General features: G+C 34.6%; 3 protein-coding genes and 1 pseudogene across 3 annotated transcripts; 1 reads left to right on the plus strand and 3 right to left on the minus strand.

Moving 5' to 3' along the window:
* Positions 1–4: 4 nt before the first annotated feature.
* Positions 5–2,138, minus strand: LOC111473810 (uric acid degradation bifunctional protein TTL-like; the record flags this gene model as incomplete). The annotated part of the gene is made up of 6 exons (XM_023119194.1): positions 1,950–2,138; positions 1,814–1,882; positions 1,641–1,726; positions 787–844; positions 511–612; positions 5–112 (listed from the first exon to the last, which is right to left on the minus strand). Coding segments are annotated over exons 1-6 (498 nt in total), but the record flags the coding sequence as incomplete, so codon positions are not given.
* Positions 2,139–3,969: 1,831 nt separating this feature from the next.
* Positions 3,970–15,861, plus strand: LOC111473817 (annotated as a pseudogene).
* Positions 15,244–15,795, minus strand: LOC111473819 (pentatricopeptide repeat-containing protein At4g21065-like). Its single transcript, XM_023119202.1, has one exon. The coding sequence runs from the start codon at positions 15,793–15,795 to the stop codon at positions 15,244–15,246; it is 552 nt and encodes a 183-aa protein (XP_022974970.1).
* Positions 15,862–17,395: 1,534 nt separating the features above from the next.
* On the minus strand, positions 17,396–18,999 carry LOC111473814 (E3 ubiquitin-protein ligase PUB23-like). Its single transcript, XM_023119199.1, has 4 exons — positions 18,843–18,999; positions 18,113–18,775; positions 17,928–18,045; positions 17,396–17,860 (listed from the first exon to the last, which is right to left on the minus strand). Exons 1-4 carry the CDS (start codon positions 18,897–18,899, stop codon positions 17,469–17,471), a joined length of 1,230 nt encoding a protein of 409 aa, XP_022974967.1. The 5' UTR covers positions 18,900–18,999; the 3' UTR covers positions 17,396–17,468.
* Positions 19,000–22,616: the final 3,617 nt, after the last annotated feature.

Raw genomic sequence — 22,616 nt, forward strand, 5'->3', positions numbered from 1 at the left:
AAGAGGCATTTTGTTTCGTCGAGAAAAGCTTTGCAAGACGCAGTTCTGTTATTTTCATTTGCTCTTGAGCAGCAATCTCAAACTCAACTATGGGTCTATTTGAATACCGTTTCTGCAACAGGCAAAAGTGCTCATAACTCAGATGAAGACAACATATTTGACTAGTTGAAGGGGGTTTTGTGGGGTTTTAGAACAAATCAACAACAAAACCAGTCAGTTGATTTCTAAGCAATGGCTCACAAATAAATCATAAGCAGAAGTAACCAACATAGCAATTCAATACAATGCAGCTTCTCATCAATGAGTTAGGTTTCAATAAAGTATAGAAGCTTTCGATAAGGACGATAAAGGTTTCTGTCTTACCGAAATCTGCACTCAACTTTGAAGAAAAAATATGCCAATGATAGAAAAAAAACCAAAAAATATGGTAATCCTCTATCTGAACATCTTCACATAATGGTTTGCGTGATCACTATATAGAAAGATATTTTAGAAAAGATCAGGATCTACCTTTAATTCTGCAAGTATTTCGTCGGTGCTCCTTCCAGATGCACAAATAAGAAATATAAATCCAAACTTTTTCTGGTACTGAATATTCCATTCAGCTAGCTCCTGCAAAGGCCATCAACACCTTGGAAGTCATTAACAGTAAATCACCACCCACAAACCCGTCCCCCTTCGCTCCTCCCCAGACCCCACCCCCAAAAGAACCTTTGTGCTCGTTAAAATCGATTTTGAATGATATTAGGAAATTTAATACTATTAAAACAAACCCCAGATACTAACCTGTAAGCTAGAACCAGTAGCAGTTGCCAGTGCAGTTGACTGCTCTCCCTTACTCCATCTATGAAAAAATTCATTTAAAATTTCAATCCAATCGTACAAGTTGCAAGAACATACAAAGTTAGACGAGCAATGCTATCGAAATTGACAAGTACAAATCGACAAGTAATGAAACCTATAACGAAGAGGAAGCGTGAAAGTCTATCAGTCTCTTTTTATAGCTAACTTTCAGTCATCTATATCTTTACAGATAAATATAATCCCGTTTTTTCCTCTGACGAGTCGTTCACAATTCACACATAACAAAAGAAAATGAAATTGGTCTTCCTAAACAACCCAAGAACTGAAAAATCGGTGAAGATCATCGCAGTCACTACTATTTAGTACTACAGTTAGAACAATGAAAAGATTAAAAGTGAAAAAATAAAATAAATCAAAATTAACGCGTAGGACTTCTAAGTGAATGTGGTGTAGATAACAATGGAACACAATGTAGAGTCGGACAGTTCAAATATCATCTGGAAATACATTGATAACAACTACTCCAACTAGCTGATTCAAGAAGGCGCAAGCTAATTGCCAACAGTCATGATTAGAACATCTTCATAAACACAAAACTAGAAGCCAACAAATAGGAGAAAATCATAAAATTAACACCAAGTTCTGTTCGGATACCTTAAAATCAAGTTTTACATTCCAGAATTCAATTGCATCCACTGTAAAGCGATTGATAGAATATAATTTATTCCTAGTTCTGTTCAAATAACTACATGCGACCAGAACTTAAAAAGTGATTGAATCAATTCAAATTTGACGAAAAAAAAGAAGTAAGAATCTATCATCGATAGGATCTTAACTGAGCACTCGTCTGATTGGATGATTTGGAGGCTTGACCAATCTGTGGATGAGCAGAGAATGCTTCCAGCCAACCATTCACATCGACCTTTCAAAAACGAACATCAAATTTCAGCCTCTGGTAACTGAAAATCAATGATACAAAGAAATTAAAGAAGGTAAAAGAAACGAAAACCTGATTAAACCAGATGCGTCTAGCTGCATCTACAGCTTGTTCCAAGGAGAAAAAAGGGGAAACGGAAACCATTAAACCAGATGCGTCTAGCTGCATCTACAGCTTGTTCCAAGGAGAAAAAAGGGGAAACGGAAACCATTTCTCTGGCGAATTTGGAGCTTCCACAGCATGCCTGAAACTCTTCCTCTCCAAAATCATAACTCGCCGCCATCGTTACTGCCACCGATCGGTGATCCCCAGTCACTTTCTTCTCTTTCTCGCTCTTCCCTCTCTGCAGTCGGGTCACTACGCCTCGCTCTGCTGCTGCGCTGGCGATCGGGTGTTTCTATGGGTTGAGTTGGTTGGTTTTGTCCATTTTGGATAAAAAAAAAAACTCAAAATGTTAAATTATTAAAAATAAGTTATTTTTAAACTTAAAAAAAAAAAAAAATATAAAATGTTCCAATTAATTTTAAAAAATAAATAATATATCCATATTATTTTAAAATTTAAAATTTTATTTTTATATTAGATAAAACGTCTAACTATAGTTTTAAATGTTAGAGGCTTTATCCAATTATAATAACGAAATTCAAACATTATTAGTTATTTGACAAAAAAAATCAAATATAAATTTTTTATTATAATTTCATGTAAATAAATAAATGTTTTATTACATTAATTGATTTTAATTAAGTAATGGTGTTAGTTAACTCACTTTTAACTGTTTTATTACATTAATTGATTTAGGTTAACTTATTTTTATTCGGTAAAAATATGCCTTAAATTTTAGGTTTTTGAATTTATTTAGTAATAGATAATTATTTTTAAATAAAAGTATATAAATTTTAAGGGTAAATAATTAGTACAATAATTATATTAAAAAATTAATTATACATATTATATTTTAAAAAAATTAAGTATGGTATCAATTATAATTAAATATAGATAAAATAAACCTATGTCTATATTTTCTCATGTTGATAGTAGATCATATAAATACAAGATATTGAATCTTATAAAATTTATATAGTTTTAATAAACTATTAAAAAAATAAAAAAAATACTTTAAATAATAATCTATTATTTAAAAAATCATAATTAATATTTAATTTGTGAGTAATTAATTAGAGTGATTATCCTTACTGTAATTAATAATATTTATAGTTAATTGATTAACCATATTAATTAAATGAATTAATATTTTCATGATTGGTTTTATAATGGTAGATTATTTAATAAATTAATTTCAATAAATATAAATAAATTGATTGATTATAAATTATTTCATTTAAGTAATTATATATATATATAGTTTAATACATTAAAAATCAACCTAACCTCTCGGCTTAATTGAAACATAATCTTAACTAAATGGTCAAATGTTCATATTGTCGTTTCTCGTATTTTTTAATTAAGAGTATATTTGAACGTGATCTTAAAATTACTAAAACCACTTTCATCGGGCGAGTTTTTCTTGGTTCAATTAAAAAAAAATCAAAAGATTACTATTATTTATTGGTTTAGGTTGTGTAAAAGTCCAAGTCCACAGCTTTAGCTCGTTACGGATCATCTTCAGCCTCACGGTTTGTGATCACACAATCTTCCCTCTAGGGAGGCCTAACGTCCTCGTTGGCACATCGACCAATGTCTGACTTTGATACCATTTGTAACCGTCCAAGCCTACCATTAGTAGATATTGTCTTTTTTGGCTCATTATATATTAACATCACTCTCACAGTTTTAAAAACACATCCAATTGGGAGATGTTTCCATACTCTTATAAAGAATGATTTATTATCCTCTCCAACCGATGTGGGATCGTTTATATGACTCAATGACTTGAACAATCTGTTCTACTTAACATGAATCATAAGGGTTAGATTTTGTTTTTAAAATTCATTCGAGATAGGTTGAATTTTAACTTTTTTTTCATTGGGACAACTCGACCGACCTGTATGAACATATTTAATTCAACCTAACTCACCAAAGAAGTTAAAATATTTAATTTTTACAGTAGGTTATTTTAACCGTAGGTTTTAGTGATGTGTGGGGAATATGATAATTTAATTATTAATGCAATTTATATTTTAGATATAATATGATCCATTTAAATAATTAAAATAATGTGGAAGAATTTCTATAACATGCAGCCATAATCCCCGCTAGGGAAGAATGGCGGCAAACTGAATCCTTAGCTATTTAGCTTCCACACTCATCTCTTTCCTATTTCATTTTGTTGAACCAGAGGTAGCATCTGCGAGCAATGGCGTCCTGGAATTCTACTGGAATTGATGAAGATCAGGTCTCGCTCTCTTTCTCTTCATCTCTATTTATCGTGCTTATACAGATTGGGAATTGATGAAGATCAGGTCTCGCTCTCTTTCTCTTCATCTCTATTTATCGTGCTTATACAGATTGAACAATGGCCGTTTTTCTGAAGCTATTGAAATCCATGTCGAACTCTGCTAGAATTTGTAATTTCATTAGCTTTTAAGTGATTAGAGTTTTCTCACGAAGCAGATGGATAATCCGTTATCACAGTGAAGCTCTTTTGACGTTTGTTGTTTACGTTTGTTCGTTAGCTGTAACTTTAAGTAAAGGAGGCTAGTGAAGCTCTTTTGACGTTTGTTGTTTACGTTTGTTCGTTAGCTGTAACTTTAAGTAAAGGAGGCTATAGATACTGAAATTTTTCTGAGAACTTAGAATCGTCGTACAAAATATGGTGCTTATTAGCTTAGTTGTTTTCTATCTACACGCACGATTTTAAATAGAGATGTTGATGATCATACATTTTTCAGATGTTAATTTCTTGGCAGCAGGTTTTAGTGGAAGAGAAGCGGTTTGCGAGGATATTGACTTTAAACAGACCTAAGCAGTTAAATGCTATCTCATTCACAATGGTGAGGCTTGCGATATCTCCACTTTAAGCGTAGTCTCGTGATTTATTGACGTTAATTTATCTAAGTTCGAGAAAATTGTCGGTCTATTTGTTCCTTCAGTCATGGATTAGCAATAATTGGACTATCTGGTCCTTGCTGGTTAACAAATTATATTCCATAAGCACCTAATTCTTGGGCTCAAGAACTCTGTATCTTGTTATTTACAAGCATTATGTGTCCCAATGTGAGTTTTGACAAGCCTGATGCCTCGTGGTTTAAAATTCTATCTCCAAGATTTGGGTAGAATCGACAAAGCAATGGGAGTGTTCATAACTGAGAACTAGATAAACGCTCTGTTTAGTGTTTTTCTTTTATCATTCAATCCAGGTTTCTCGGCTATTGGAACTCTTTTCTTCCTATGAGACAGATCCCTGTGTGAAACTTGTGGTTGTCAAGGTAAATCTCCATCAACAATTTTTATATATTGCTGTCATGTCCATTTTATCTTATTGTTCACCTACTGCTTCAATCGTTATCTTGTTCAAATGGAATTGTTCAATTACCTTAATGGAAAATATTGGAGGCGAAAGCATGACACTTGAAAAGGGATCCTGTCCATGCCATGTTTTAAACCTTAACTAACCATGTCACCATGAATTTTTCGGAAGACGAGTGTTATTTATTATTTATTTTTTAATTTCATACTTAGCTGTGTAAAGTTCTCATCTTATCAATTTCAATACTAAATTCAAACAAGTGGGATCTTCATATTTTATCAAAACCAAGTAATAAAATTACCCAGATCGCCCCTAAATTCAAACAAGTGGGATCTTCATATTTTATCAAAACCAAGTAATAAAATTACCCAGATCGCCCAACATTTAGCCCACATAGCATGCAAATCCAGTCACAAAAACAGTCTAAAATGAAGTTTCCCTCGTTATCATTATCCTTCACATAGCATGCAAATCCAGTCACAAAAACAGTCTAAAATGAAGTTTCCCTCGTTATCATTATCCTTGTTGGTTTTCTTTGGGTTTCTTTGCATCCCACCTTTGTAGGTAAGAATGAGAATGATGATTTGATGAATTATATTCTAGGTGATGAGTTGGTTTATTATGATAGTCCGTAGAATGATCAATTAATGCTTGATGAATTATATTCTAGGTGATGAGTTGGTTTATTATGATAGTCCGTAGAATGATCAATTAATGCTAGAAAATGCTGTTATTACACAGTATTATGAAGGCTACTGATGTAAATGACAATATCAAGGGCATGATCATTTGTTCTGTTTTCTATGAAGCATTTGGTCGCAGTTATATTTAACCGTTTCCCTCTTCTTATGATTCTCATTGTATTTACTGATAATAAATAATTTGTGAATTATTAGGGTAAAGGAAGAGCATTTTGTGCTGGGGGTGATGTATCGGCTGTGGCTCATGCCATTAAAGAGAGTAAGTTTCTCTTTACAGCACAATCCACAGCGTCAATTAATCCCGAGCACCTAATGGATGCTTGAGACAGAGGATTTTACATTTGTTTTACATGCTGGTTTAATTAATCCCGAGCACCTAATGGATGCTTGAGACAGAGGATTTTACATTTGTTTTACATGCTGGTTTTTACATGTCTGTCATCTAGTCTAGGATAGCTGTGCAGAAGTTAACTTGATAATACACAACAGCATTTATATTTAGCTAATCATAATCCTGGTTTCTGTGAGTTAGGTGAATGGAGGAAAGGTGCTCACTTCTTCCGGAAACAATACACCTTAAATTATTTGTTGGCAACTTCCAGTAAGCCACAGGTAATTTTGGTTGCTGAAGTTCTGGTCGTTTTAGTCTATAATGACTTTTACTTGATATTATGTTTAACTTCCATTGATTGCTTGAATATTTTTCAAGGTTTCTCTTCTGAATGGTATTGTCATGGGAGGAGGAGCCGGTGTTTCAATACATGGTAGATTCCGTGTTGCAACAGAGAAATCGGTATATTATCTAACTGAAGCTCTGAACTTTTGGTCCTTGAATTATTGATCTAGTGCCCACCTTTTACAGTTTAAATTTAGAAGTTTGAGTAGGTTATTCTTCACCCTCATTTTTATTTATCTTTTAAGTAGCGAAATTTGGAACTTGGATAATATCTTCAATTTTTGGCTTTCCTAAAATATTTTACTTGCTTCTTCATTGGAATAATATTTAGTAAGTAAGCTGCAAAAAGAGTGTTCTTTTTCTCTCTTTCTTTTCTAAAGAGCTGCTAATTTAGCTCTTTAAAGAATTTCGTGTTAGGGACAAAAAGTAGAGCTTTAGAAGTTTGTAGAATGCTTGGAAAAGTGGTTTTGTTGTTTTTTTTTTTTAATTGTGTAGATTTAGAAATTTAAGGATGTCGAAATATCATTCTAATCTGGTACTTATATACTGTAGGTGGAGTTTGTTTCTGTTTCTTCCATTCTTCAATCTCATTAGGAAAAAGGGAATACATTAATATGGCAACTTACCTTTTGCAGATTTTTGCAATGCCCGAAACTTCTTTAGGACACTTCCCAGATGTTGGTGCTTCTTATTACTTGCCTAGACTCCGGGGATTTTTTGGTATTACTAATTATCCTAACCTAGACACTCCTTTTTCCAGTGTGTAAGTGTATGTATTTTTTAATACTGAGCCTTAGTAGACATGCACATCAAAGCATACACTATGGATAATTTTACTTACTGACCAAACAAAGCAAGCATCCTCCTCAGATGAGCTCGTGGCTTAGTCAAGTTGAACCAAGTTGCATTTGTGTCCCCACTTTCCTCTTGAGATTCATTTTGGTTATAGCTAGGTACAGAATGATCCAGCAATAAAGTATTTCTTTGTCAACTTGAAGTTGAAGTGGGAAGAGAATGAAAGGGATAGGTTCCATTGGCAAGTACAAATTGATCATTAACCTCGAAAGAGGCATCAGTTAAGTTGCCTCAATATCCAAATTCAACTTGTTCCCTGGTTCCAGTCAGAGACCGCAGTGGCTTCTCTTGTTCTTTCAACCATTTTTCCATTTCAATTATGGTGTAGAGAAGAAATCATTATTCGCCCTCTGCTATTATCTTTTCAACCTCCATTTGATTCCAGTATAGAGAATGACAATTGTAGTTCACTGGTTTAATTGAATGCTTGATTTTTAGGGATGACTTCTTATGTTGCTCGAACCAGCTGGAATATAGAGGAAATGAACAGACTTTATCTTGGCTAGGAGCATGTCCAATTCTCCACCCTATCCTAAAATAATAGAGGAAATGAACAGACTTTATCTTGGCTAGGAGCATGTCCAATTCTCCACCCTATCCTAAAATATTTTTCATCTAATGGTTAATGTAGCGAAAATTCCTTGTGCTTGGAGGTACTCTATTTATTATGTCTTATTCTTTTGCTAAAACTTCTGCAGGCGAATATGTTGGCCTAACAGGCGCCAGGTTGGATGCTGCTGAAATGCTTGCATGTGGCCTTGCTACTCACTTTGTCCCTTCAGAGGTATACTAACTCCTAAATTTCTATGATGCTCAAATGTTTAGCAGCAAAAAAGAAAGATATCCCCTATTTAGGTGAAGAACTGTTTCAAGAAGTTATAATATTGTATATGTTTTTTGACAACATATGTCATAGATTACAAGGTGGTTGTTTCCTAGCATTAGTTGAGGTATATATCAGACATTTGATACCTTTGGTTATTTCAAAGATAAAAATGGTTGACTGCTTGGAGATAATAATTTGCAGTTATACCATTTTTTATTTGATTTATACCATATTATGTACGTGGGATGTGTTCCTCAATAATTTGCAGTTATACCATTTTTTATTTGATTTATACCATATTATGTACGTGGGATGTGTTCCTCAGTACCCTACATCTCAGGTGTTTTCTCTTAATCTCGAGCTTCTAGTATTTTATTTAAGAGAGAATAACTTCCTCTTCCTTTTTGTTACTCCAATCAATGACCAGAGATTAACGCAATTAGAGGAAGCGCTATGCAGAGCAGATACAAGTCAACCAAGCATCATCTCTGCAATAATTGATAAATTCTCCCAGACACCAATTCTTCACGAGCAAAGTGCTTATAACCGGTGTGACTCCATCTTTGATTTATTGTTTTTTCCTTGTGCGCTAGTACCAAATTTTCTTAATGCACAAATTCTAGGCAATGATTTATCACTTTGAATATTTATGTGCGCTAGTACCAAATTTTCTTAATGCACAAATTCTAGGCAATGATTTATCACTTTGAATATTTATATTTATAGTGTTTCCTATCAAAATCCTTTTGAGCTGAGTGATGTCCTATTGAGCTCTTCCTAGTTAAAATTTTGTATTTGTATAAATTACAAAAGAACATTTTATTCCCACCTTTTCTAAAACTACCTAGTTAAAATTTTGTATTTGTATAAATTACAAAAGAACATTTTATTCCCACCTTTTCTAAAACTACCATCCACCTAAAAGTAATCAATCCCTTCACACTATTATTGTAATATATCTTCATCTTTCCAACTTGTTAAATTTGACAGATTTAGAAGTTCAATTTTAAAGAAAATGTGGTTCTCAAACGCAGTGAACTTCCGTGTTGTAACAGGTTGGATGTTATTGATAAGTGCTTCTCCCGAAGAACAGTAGAAGACATTTTGGCTGCTCTTGTAAGCTGATGTGGAGAACACAACATCTACTTGCCGCTTGTGTTCTTTATAATTTGACTCGCATTTTCTTATTTTTCTTGTAGTTCTTTGGATATTGCATGAGCATGGTCATTGGAGGGATCGTTCCATTTAACCAATTGTAATCTGATGCTTTGCTCTTGTAGGAAGAGGAGGCCCTGAAAAAGAAAGATAATTGGATAAATTCAACAATTCGAGACTTGAAGAAGGCATCACCAACAAGTCTTAAAATCTCTTTGTAATTGGATAAATTCAACAATTCGAGACTTGAAGAAGGCATCACCAACAAGTCTTAAAATCTCTTTGAGATCGGTGTGTAACAATTCTAACAAGTTTCGAACGGTCTCTTTCTTTGAAGGACTGCTGAACAGGATATGAATTTTGATGATTGACAGCCTTAGTTATTGGGATTCCTTCATCACACATGTGCGGGCAACTGCTGTCACATTTTTTTTTGGTGAAAGTGGTTGTTAGGTTGATTACACCATTTAGAGTCTTAGATCTATTGAGGATTGTTGGGAGGGAGTCCTACATTGACTAATTTAGGAAATGATCATGGGTTTATAAGTAAGGAATACATCTTCATTGGTATGAGGCTTTTTGGGGAAGCCCAAATCAAAGTCACGAGAGCTTATACTCAAATTGGACCATATCATACCATTGTGGAGATTCGTAATTCCTAAAAAGGTCTATGCCTCCTCGATAAAACTAGAAAATATCAGAGTGATGTACAAGTATGGGGCATGACAGGGAAATCCTTGAAGGAAAAATGCCAAGGGGGAGTGCAAAAAAAAAAAAAAAAACATTCAAATTGGGACAAACAACAAATCCATTGAGTAGTTTTGAGATGATTTAGCTACAGCATTCCAAGAGAAAGCAATAAGAAGAACTAACTGCCAAATATCTTGTGATCTTTAATTTCTCTAAAACATTCTCTCCTCTTTCTTGCCACCAAAATTTTGAAATTTATATCAATGAACTTAATATGGTCTTTTTCTGGAATGACAGATAAGAAAAGGCAGACTTCAAGATGCTGGTCAGTGTCTCATTCGTGAGTATAGAATGGCTTGTCATGTCATGCGAGGGGAAGTCACAAGATGCTGGTCAGTGTCTCATTCGTGAGTATAGAATGGCTTGTCATGTCATGCGAGGGGAAGTCAGCGAAGATTTCATTGAGGTCTTCCACTGACTGTTTTATCTCCACATTTTTTACATTTTTTTGTGAGAACCCACATCGGTTGAAGAGGAGAACGAAACATTCTTTATAAGAGTATGGAAACCCCTCCCTAACATATGTGTTTTAAAAACCTTGAGGGGAAGACCGGAAGGGAAAACCCAAAAAGGACAATATCTACTAGCGGTGGATTCGGGCGGTTATAAATGATATCAGAGCCAGACACCGGGCGATGTGCTAACGAGGAGGTTGAGCCACGAAGGGGGGTGGACAAAAGGCGATTGTGAGATCCCACATCGGTTGGGGAGGAAAACAAAACATCGTTTATAAGGGTGTGGAAACCTCTTCCTAGCAGACACGTTTTAAAAACCTTGTGGGAAGCCTAGAAGGGAAAGTCCAAAGAGGACAATATCTGCTAGCGATGGACTTAGGCTGTTATATTTCTATTATCTACTCGAGATCATGATGCCGTTTCATTAAATGTAGGGTTGTAGAGCTTTACTGTTGGATAAAGATCGGAACCCAAAGGTATATTTTGGGTGTAGACATCTACATCTTCGACATCTCTTGCTTGTTATTCGGGATTCTCGAATGTACATTCTTTGGGTGTAGACATCTACATCTTCGACATCTCTTGCTTGTTATTCGGGATTCTCGAATGTACATTCTTAAAAGTTTATCCAACCTTCATCTGATCTCATCCTTTATATTCTTCTTTAGTGGGAACCCTCAAAGCTGGGGCTTGTCACTGATGCAATGGTTGAGAGGTACTTATATTCTTCTTTAGTGGGAACCCTCAAAGCTGGGGCTTGTCACTGATGCAATGGTTGAGAGGTACTTCTCTAGGATTGAAGACGAAGAGTGGGAAGACCTAAAGCTCCCTGCAAGACTCAACTTGTCTGCTTCAGCCACTTCAAAGCTCTAGTTACCATGAGTTTGCAACTTACTCAGTTAATATATATTAGTCTGCTTCAGCCACTTCAAAGCTCTAGTTACCATGAGTTTGCAACTTACTCAGTTAATATATATTAGTACTTTGCTAGTTGTTTATGTCTATACATGGTGGTGGGTAAGACTGTTGGAAATAAGCCTTCCTCAATGAGGAATCAATAGTTGATTTAATGTATTCTAAAATCAATGAACATACGTAAAATAATGTATTCATAATAAAATTTCAATTTTACACCATGCTATAGATGATAACATTGTCCTTTGTTATTTCTTGTAAACCTATTTTCTATTGACGCAGGAGGGAAGGAAATATCACATCATCCATCCACAGATACCGCTTAAGCTGTGATAAAGGTATTCTAAATTTTCTACCGAGCATTATGGATTGCACATTCCTTTCAACTTCAAACATCAATGAAATTTTATTACGTTGAGGGAATGACCTTAATTACATCTGTGTGATTATTAGAGATATTTGTGTAACCTCATTAAATAAGAAAAATAGTTAGACTTCCCTAATTTATTTGTAACCTCATTACCTAGTATCAAGAGATTTAGTTAGCCTTTTTGTAGTATTAAACACACGTTTATCTCTCTGAAAAATTAAAAAGAAATGTGAGCAAGCTAATTTATGCTTACAATGTATCCTTTATATATATATATATATATTTTGTAGAGCCATTCATGTTTCACCAATAATCCCTACAAGAACAGGAACCATCTTTGAAATGGTGGAAATGGTTTCGATCTCTCACCGTTTATCTACCTTTTGTAAATCTTTATTGTAGTATGATAGTCTGAGCAAGCTTAAGTATGAGATCTCACATCGGTTGGAGTTGTAAATCTTTATTGTAGTATGATAGTCTGAGCAAGCTTAAGTATGAGATCTCACATCGGTTGGAGAGGAGAACGAAGTATTCTTTATAAGGGTGTAGAAACCTCTCCCTAGCCGACGCATTTTACTAACCTTGAGGGAAAGCCTAAAAGGAAAAGTCCAAATAGGACAAAATAACCATTCTTCCCCCTACCTTAACCTTGAGGGAAAGCCTAAAAGGAAAAGTCCAAATAGGACAAAATAACCATTCTTCCCCCTACCTTAGATTTCAATAAGCCATCACATAAAGCTAGTTTTTCACTATGTTAAGAAACCGATTCTTCCTTCTTAATATCATCAAAGTTGAGTAAACTTCTGAGATATTTGCAACTTAGCCTGCCAGCTTCAGCTTCTCTCTAACTTGTCTAAGCATCATAAATATTTCAGTTGTTTCTGGGTAAGAACAATCTCCCGCCAGAAATGAATGTGGGGCATTATCGATCGAACTGCAACCAGGTGCTTTTGAACTCCTGTCTGATTCATCAATTCTCTAATCTTTTTTCACTTCATTCCACACTTTCCTTCTTGCATAAATATTGGAGAGCAAAATGTAAACTCCATCATTTGTTGGTTCAAGTTTTAGCAGGCATCTAGCCGCTTCCTCCCCAAGCTCAATATTGTTATATACTCGTTAAGCACCAAGCATAGAGCCCCAGATTGCACCATTTGGTTCTAAAGACATTACTCAGATAAATTCTCGAGCTTCTGCCAAACAACCCTCTGATTGCACCATTTGGTTCTAAAGACATTACTCAGATAAATTCTCGAGCTTCTGCCAAACAACCCTCTCTAGACAAAAAAATCTAGCATGAACCCATAATGCTCTCACGTTGGCTAATTTAGGGAATGGTCATAAGTTTATAAGTAAGGAATACATCTCCATTGGTATGAGGGATTTTGGGGAATCCCAAAGAAAATCATAAGTTTATAAGTAAGGAATACATCTCCATTGGTATGAGGGATTTTGGGGAATCCCAAAGAAAAGCCATGAGAGCCTATGCTCAAAGTGGACAATATCATATCATTGTAGAGATCCGTGATTCCTAACATAATATCAGAGTCATGCCCTAAACTTAGCCAATATCATATCATTGTAGAGATCCGTGATTCCTAACATAATATCAGAGTCATGCCCTAAACTTAGCCATTTCTATAGAATCCTCAAATGTCGAACAAAGAATTGTGAGCCTCGAAGGTGTAGTTAAAAATGACTAAAGTGTCGAACAAGGGGTGTACTTTGTTCGAGGGCTCAAGAGAAGGAGTTGAACCTCGATTAAGGGGAGGCTGTTCGAGAATTTCATAAACCTCAGGGGAGGCTCTATAGTGTACTTTGTTCGAGGGAAGGATTGTTGGGAGGGAGTCTTTCATAAACCTCAGGGGAGGCTCTATAGTGTACTTTGTTCGAGGGAAGGATTGTTGGGAGGGAGTCCCACATTGGCTAATTTAGGGAATGATCATGAGTTTATAAATAAGGAAATACATCTCCGTTGGTATGAGGCCTTTTGGGGAAGCCTAAAGCAAAGTCATGAGAACTTATGCTCAAATACATCTCCGTTGGTATGAGGCCTTTTGGGGAAGCCTAAAGCAAAGTCATGAGAACTTATGCTCAAAGTGGATAATATCATACCAACCATTGTGGAGATCCGTGATTCCTAACATGATTCATTCCATAAAAAAAGCTCCCTTTCATGTAATTGCTCCCTGCCCTCTTGAACTAACCCTGCGTAGCTGTGCAGGTAAAAAAAGCTCCCTTTCATGTAATTGCTCCCTGCCCTCTTGAACTAACCCTGCGTAGCTGTGCAGGCACTCAGTACCTCTAATCATCTTAAGGCTGTCATTTGCGTTAGATGGAACCGGGTGAGAGCCTCCCTGCCGAGGCCGTGTAGAGCAAGATCAATTATCATAGAATCCATGAAATCAAATCCCTTTTCGACATCCCATCAAAGATTCGGTTGGCAACATCTATTTCTCCGCACTTCGAATGCATGTACAGCTAGAATCGTGACTTCATTCGGGCGCATGTTCAAGCCACCAACCATTTCCCTGATTAACTGCATCGCCTCTATGCGTGACTTCATTCGGGCGCATGTTCAAGCCACCAACCATTTCCCTGATTAACTGCATCGCCTCTATGATTCTATTGTTCTCGACATAACCAAAAATAAAAGCCGACCAAGCATACACGTCTCTTTCAGACAAACGATCAAATACTTGCTTTGTAGTGTTTAGCTCCCAACATTTAGCATACATTAGGGATCACGAACTCCTGTAATGGTATGATATTTTCCACTTTGAACATAAGCTCTCATGACTTTACTTTTGATTTTCCCAAAAAGTCTCATTCCGGTGGAGATGTATTCTTTACTTATAAACTCATGATCTCCTTAATTAGCCGATGTGGGACTACCCACCAACAATCCTCCTCTCAAACAAAGTATACCATAGAGCCTCCCCTGAGGCCTATGAAGCCCTCAAACAACCTCCCATTAATTGAAGCTTGACTCCTTTGGAAACCTCAAACAAAGTATACTTTGTTCGACACTTGAGTCGCTTTTTGACTACACTTTCAAGTCTCACAACTTCTTTGTTTGACATTTTAGGATTCTATTGACATGGCTAAGTGAAGAGCATAACTCTGATAACATGTTAGGAATCACGAACCTTCGTAATGGTATATGATATTGTCCACTTTGAGCATAAGCTCTCATGGCTTTACTTTTGGTTTTCCCAAAGGGTCTTATTCCAATGGAGATTTATTCTTTATTTATAAATTCATGGTCAACCCCTTGTTTTCCCAAAGGGTCTTATTCCAATGGAGATTTATTCTTTATTTATAAATTCATGGTCAACCCCTTAATTTGAGGCACTTCCCAAACACATCTCAAATTCTCGTACCCATCTCCGGAATTCGAGAATGCAGCTTCATTCCAACGCCCAAACCTTTCAATTGAGCACAAGCTAGTACGAGTGTTGCCATGGTCATTTCATCGGGGTAAACCCATCTTCCTCCATTTTTCTCGTACAGAAGAAATGCCTCATTAGGACAATGGTTTTTCGTACAACCACTAATCATCGAAGTCCAAACCACTTCGTTTCTATGACCCATTTTCTCAAACAAAACCTTCGCAGAGTTCAAATCCCCACAGGCTGCATACATATTTAACAATGTGGTTTCTATGTACAGGTCGGAATCAAGCATATACTTCCCAACTTTGAGTTCCAATGAAAGGGAACAAACCTTCAGCAGTGAAGGAAATGTGAATCTATCAGCAACATTTCTCGACCATTGAAGCATCTCAAAGTAACTTTGGAGTGCCCTTCTCGGCCTGTTGGAATTCACAAGGCCTCTCAACATGGTGTTCCAAGTAAGTATATCCAACTCTTGAGTGTGTGAAAAAACTGAATAACCATAGGCAAGACCAGGCGAGCCCATTGAGAGGACATGAGCAATGAGCTCGTTAAGTGAATGGCTTATGGTGGATGAAGCCAGTAACTACCATTTGTGCATGAAATTGCTGAAATTTGTTAAGTGAATGGCTTATGGTGGATGAAGCCAGTAACTACCATTTGTGCATGAAATTGCTGAAATTTTGTTGATTGTGTCCATTTTGTTGCTTCTTTCTAAGATGGGAAAGATAGGGTATGGTTTTTTGTTGATTTTGAGACTGTTTTGGAGTGGGCTGGTTTGTGTCAAAATTAGTACCAACTTATTGTTAGATGGAATTAGTTAGTTGCTAAGCTATTCACTTAAAAGGTGTATTTCAGGTGAAGCTATTCACTTAAAAGGTGTATTTCAGGTGAATTTTTGTAAGAGTTATTTATATGCTTTATTTCAGTTTAAATAGGAACACTCTACTTAGTAAAACAACAGTCAGTTGTCTCTATATTTTTCTCTGAGTAATAATAATTTCATATTTATTCACACCTTAGTGCGTGAGATATTGTGACATAACTTTCATTAAGAAAATATTTTATCTAAAAAATTTCCATAACGAATTTTTGTTCTAACAGTGATCCCACTCGATTGGAGAGGGAAACAAAACACTCCTTATAAGGGTGTGAAAACATTTTCCTAGTATACGCATTTTAAAATCGGGAGGTTGACGACAAAATACATTATGGGCCAAAGTGCACAATATCTACTAGCGGTGGGTTTGAGATTTGAGGTTGACGACAAAATACATTATGGGCCAAAGTGCACAATATCTACTAGCGGTGGGTTTGAGATTTTACAAATGATATCAGAGCCAGACACTGGACGATGTACTAGATAGGACGCTGGACCCCAAGGAGTAGATGGTGAGATCGTAATAACTTAAATATAACCGGTCCTTTATTTTTCTACCGACACACCCATGAATTACCTCATTAAATTACTTCCAACACTTAGAAGTCTGATGAGTAAAGTGGTTGGGTTGGTGGGATATAATCAAAATGCTGATATGCACTTTGTTCTTGCTTCCAGCAGAAGCACTTTATTTTAAATGATTTGATGAAGTGGGGTTTCACTAAAATGAGTAGAATTGCAAAGAAATATAGATATTAAACCCTTTTTTTTTATCCTTAATACCTTAATGTTTATTAGTATTACGCCCACTTACGTTATTTTAAGTGCCCAAAATTAAAATATTAAACCAATATATATCCTTGATCAGTTCACGTATGTAAATTTAATGGTTATTTTGTTTTTTTTTTTTTAGTTTGTTAAAAATTAAATTTATCTAATAAAATTACTCTAAAGTAAGCATTTTCGAAACCTAGTCCGGCTTAAAAATTAAAAAGGTTATTATAAAAAATGAATTTCAAATTTCAAATTTCAAAAACTAAATAAATAATTAATTAACTCACTGAAATTACCTATTTAGTTTCAAGGTTGGCATTATAATATATTTTAGAAATGTAATAACAGGTTGAATTTTTAAGTCTAATATATATTATTAATCTATACCATTTTGTTAAATTTTAAATTTCATTTATTGGTAGGGTACAAAAAAAAAAAAAAAAAAAAACCCAATTAACTTTGAGCAAAAATGTGACAAAAAAAAAAAAAAATACTTAATTCTCTTTTCCCTATGGTATGTTGATTTGTTTAGGAAGAACAATATATCATTCAATATTCACAAACATCAAATAATTCTTCAACTCACTTGGAAAACAAGGGCTACGCCTCCATGAGCTCCCATGCATCTTCAAAATCTTGATCGCCTTCTCCTTCGTCGAACTCCGGCCACCGCCGCCGCCGTCCATGTGCAATATCATCATCAGCTTCTTCACTACCCCACAAGCCATCATCTCTTCCACAACCCTTTCATTGGGGTGAAAACTACTAATCCAAAGCAAAATCTTCACTCCCATTTTTGTTGCTACGTTTGAAACATTCAAAATCTTCTTAGTCACTGCTGCAATTCCCATCCCATGTTCCACCAAAGCCAATCTCCCCTCTGCACATTCACACAAACTCTGCAGAATCTGCAGCATTCGCTCGCATTTCGATCGACCTGATCCCCTCTGCACATTCACACAAACTCTGCAGAATCTGCAGCATTCGCTCGCATTTCGATCGACCTGACTCCGGTAAGAGCTCGATGAGGATGCACACAGCACCGGCCTCGATCGCCTTCACTCGACTACTCTTTGACAATGCTAAAATTTCCATCATTACATCCAATGCGCACGAGCTTGCCTTTGTGGAGAATTCTCTTTGACAATGCTAAAATTTCCATCATTACATCCAATGCGCACGAGCTTGCCTTTGTGGAGAATTCGTCTGATACAAGCTCCAACAATGGCTTGAAGAAATCGATCCCCTGTTCTTCCAAAACAGAGCCCCAATTGAAATTGGTGTTTTTAGCAATATTTCTTAGGATTTTCACAGCGTAAAAACGGCCTTCAGCACTTCCCCTTTGAAGAACAATAGCGATGGATTTCATCAATTCTTCTCTCTTAGACATTTCGTCGAACAGTTTGTCTTCGTTCGAAATCGGAAGCTGAGACAACACTCCCACAGCCTCTTCACAAGCTTCAAACGTCCAAAAATCAGAACAATCAATGAGAATTTGAACGACAACATTCACAACAATTCCAATCCCATTCAATCGAACAAATCCCGATTTCATCTCATCGCTCGTTTCAATCATGGATCTCAATTTCCTCAACGAACTCACCTTGAATGGAGAAGACTCAACAGTCGCAAGCAGCGATCGAACTTCCTCGATCGTCGCCGGCGACGCAGAAGAATCAGTGATCTTCCAAGCGAGAATGAGGCGTTTGAGATTGAGATTAGGAGTGATGACGAAGTCGCCAGCGGCGAGGGTCTGCATCGTCGCCGGACAGGTTTTGTTGTTGTAAGTGAAGAGCCATTTTTCGATGCTTTTTCTCTCGTAGGTGACGCCGGTGGAGATGGTGACGGGATCCTCCATGAGCCCATTTTTCGATGCTTTTTCTCTCGTAGGTGACGCCGGTGGAGATGGTGACGGGATCCTCCATGAGCTCCATGGAAATCGGGCATCCGAAAAGCGGAGGAAAATCGGAATCCATTGATGAATGAAGCGAAGCAGAAGGTTTTGATCTGCAAAAAGCTTCATTCAATGGCGAGAGAGACGAAGAGGATCTTATAGCGAACAGTTCGTGAGGTGACGTCGATAAGCCAAGAAGAAAGTCTAAAGAAGAAATTTTCATGTTATTGTTTTATTTTAATTTTTCGAAAATTATATGTTAAATTACAAATTTAACCCTGGTAATTTTTTAGAAATTTAGAAATTTGTATTCATAGTTTCAAGTGTAAAAATTAATTTCTATGGGTATTGATTCTTTATAATTATTTTATTTGAAATTATAACTTCTAAAATTACTAAATTTTAATTTTTTTTATATATATATAATTTAATCTAAACTATATAATAAAATTTGGAAGTCCAATAAAAAACTAATTGTTACGCTATAAATTGGAAGCAAAGGAAAGGTTATTATTAAATTTTTTATTATTGCAATTTGACCCTCCAATTTTCGGCATTTATCATTCCAATTTATAAATAAATACGTTTTAATTTTCTATTTTTTTTTAGTTCAGCTAAGTATTTTTTAATATTTTAAAAAAAATTTAAAGTTATTATTGAAAATTCTATCATATGGAGGTATTTTTATTAATTTAGTCCAAAAAATAATATAAATTATTTTTAAATAACTGTTGCAGAGGTTATTGAGTACAAAAAAATTAATTTATGACTAAATTTTTCTATAAAAGGGTACAAAATAAATTAATTTATGACTAAATTTTTCTATAAAAGGGTACAAAATAAACAAATAAAAAAATAAAAATGTTGGGTTAAATGTGAAATTAAAGCAAATTGAAAGTACCAAAACAAAATAAATGCAAGGTTGGGGGAGTTACTTTGGAATAGGGGTAGTATTGTAAATTGAATTGCATCGAAGGACTTGCCGGGTTTGACTTAATTTTATAAGTATTTTCATATTTATTTATTCATTAATTCAAACCCAAAATGTGGGGAAATTTTTTATTAATTATTCTTCTCTGACCGTTTAGGCAGACTCTATTCCTTCCTTTTTTTAATTTTTTTTATAATTATTATTTAAAAAATAATAATAAATCATTTATTAAATAAAACAGTAGTAAAAGTCGATCCCTCTCTCACACAATTATTTCTGATAATTATAATTTTCGGATTAAACAATAAATAAATAAATATGAGATTTTTTTTTTCACAAAATTAAAAAAAAAATTATTTTCCTCTCTAGCACAGCACAGATATTTATAATTGAAATATAAAAAGCAAAAGCTTAATTTGTCTTTTTTTTTCTTTTTTAAATCTCAAATTATGCTTTGAAATTACTATCCCTTGTAAATTTCTGTAAATCTTAACTAGTTCGGTTTTGTTTTAATGAGCTAATATCTAAAACTTTATTTTCATATATATTTACCCGTAGTGAATATATTAAACTTTTAGACGCCATATATTATATAAAACATAAAATAAGCTTATTATATGATAAATAAATTAAAAAAACGGAAAAGTAGGAAGCAAATGATGAAAGGGAGAAGTAAACCCATTTAGACACTCAAAGTTTAGCTAAACATTTAGGAGATCAAGCTAAGCTAAGCTAAGACTAAAATGAATTAAAGTCAAATTAATTATTATTCCTAAGTTCATGATGGTTAATCATATATGTTTAAAAGAAGCTCTACATTATAAAAATACAAGGAAGAATCATTGGATTATGTGTATTTTTCTGTCTAATGTCGTGTTATGAACACATAACAAGCACACATTTGTATACTAAATTATAGTCAAAGATTAAGACGTCTCTATTTGTTTTTTTTTTTTTTTTTGGTACTATTTATATTTAAATCCAATATTTTTATTAAAACAGTAACCAGAAAAGGATGGGAGAGTTTATTTATAAAAAAATTAAAAAAGTCAATTAAATAGGAAAAAATTAATAAATTAAAATGATAGTGGAAGAAGAGGCCAGTCTATTAATAAGTTTTTTAAGAGATGGTTGTCCTATTTAAAAATTCTAAAACTTTAGAAATTTAACGATATAAAAATAAATTTAATTTCATATCTACTGGATTTATTAATTTTTAAAAATATTGAATATTTGAAATACATTTAAAATTTTTAAATTCAATGGTCTATTAGACACAAACTTAAAACGTGTACATACATATATAGTACCCGTTAGAAATCATGGATCTCCAGAATGGTATGATATTGTCTACTTTGAGCATAAGCTCTCGTGGCTTTGCTTTGGACTTCCCCAAAAAGTCTCATACTAATGGAGATAGTATTCCTCACTTATAAACTCATGATCTTCCACTAAATTAGCCTATGTGCGACTCACTCCCAATAATAATCCTCGATATAGTACCCATTAGAAATCATGGATCTCCAGAATGGTATGATATTGTCTACTTTGAGCATAAGCTCTCGTGGCTTTGCTTTGGACTTCCCCAAAAAGTCTCATACTAATGGAGATAATATTTCTCACTTATAAACCCATGATCTTCCACTAAATTAGCCTATGTGCGACTCACTCCCAATAATAATCCTCGACAGTCCCTTCAGGACCTCATATAAAATTGAAACATATATACACATATACATGCATAAGCAAATATATACATATACATACATATACGTACTCTGAACTAACATATATACACATATACATGCATAAGCAAATATATACATATACATACATATACGTACTCTGAACTTAACTTGCTATGGGATCCAGAGGCACCATTTCACTATCATACACATATATATTCACTATCATATACATACATGTACATACAATCCAGAGGCACCATTTCACTATCATACACATATATATTCACTATCATATACATACATGTACATACACATACATACATACACACATAAATATACACATATATTCACTATCATATACATATACATATACATATATATATACAGATAGATACACGCATACACATTAATTTAGCACAGCTATGAAAATCAAACGCCACAACTGTGAGGGAACCAGCAATTTTTGACTAACATAAATAAAAATTGGAAAGATCTCTGGTATTTTCCAGAAGATGAGAAACATATTATCTTTGACTAACATAAATAAAAATTGGAAAGATCTCTGGTATTTTCCAGAAGATGAGAAACATATTATCAAGTTTCAAGCATAGGAATCATTATTCAAAGAAAAAAAAAGGAGGGGGAGGGAGAAAAAACTAAGTCATAGGAACAAAGAGAAGGTGATTGGTGGGATCTAATTTATTAAGGTATGGTTGAAGAATTCAGACACAGCAATTTCTTTTCCTCAAAAGAATGGAGATCTAATTTATTAAGGTATGGTTGAAGAATTCAGACACAGCAATTTCTTTTCCTCAAAAGAATGGAACTGATCAACTAACTACTAATGTCTAAAAGGAGGGCATGAGTAAATACCTTGGAACTCCCACCCTCTATTCCTCTCTCCATGAGAGAATTATGATATGAAATGAAATGAAGAAAAACAAAGAGCATGACTGACTCTCATGGATCTACTTTCCAAACAAAATATGTGATAAGGATGAATATCAAACTAGCTCAAGTAGTGTATTTATTGTGAGATCCTACATCGGTTGAGGACGAGAACGAAGCATTCTTTATAAGGGTGTGGAAACCTCTCCATAGCAAATGTGTTTTAAAAACCCAAAGATTGACAATATCTGCTAATAGTAGGCTTGAGCCGTTACAATTTATGATGCTTTTA

This window comes from Cucurbita maxima, unplaced genomic scaffold (assembly GCF_002738345.1).
Source record: "Cucurbita maxima cultivar Rimu unplaced genomic scaffold, Cmax_1.0 Cma_Scf00168, whole genome shotgun sequence".
In the NCBI taxonomy this organism is placed as follows: Eukaryota; Viridiplantae; Streptophyta; class Magnoliopsida; order Cucurbitales; family Cucurbitaceae; genus Cucurbita; species Cucurbita maxima.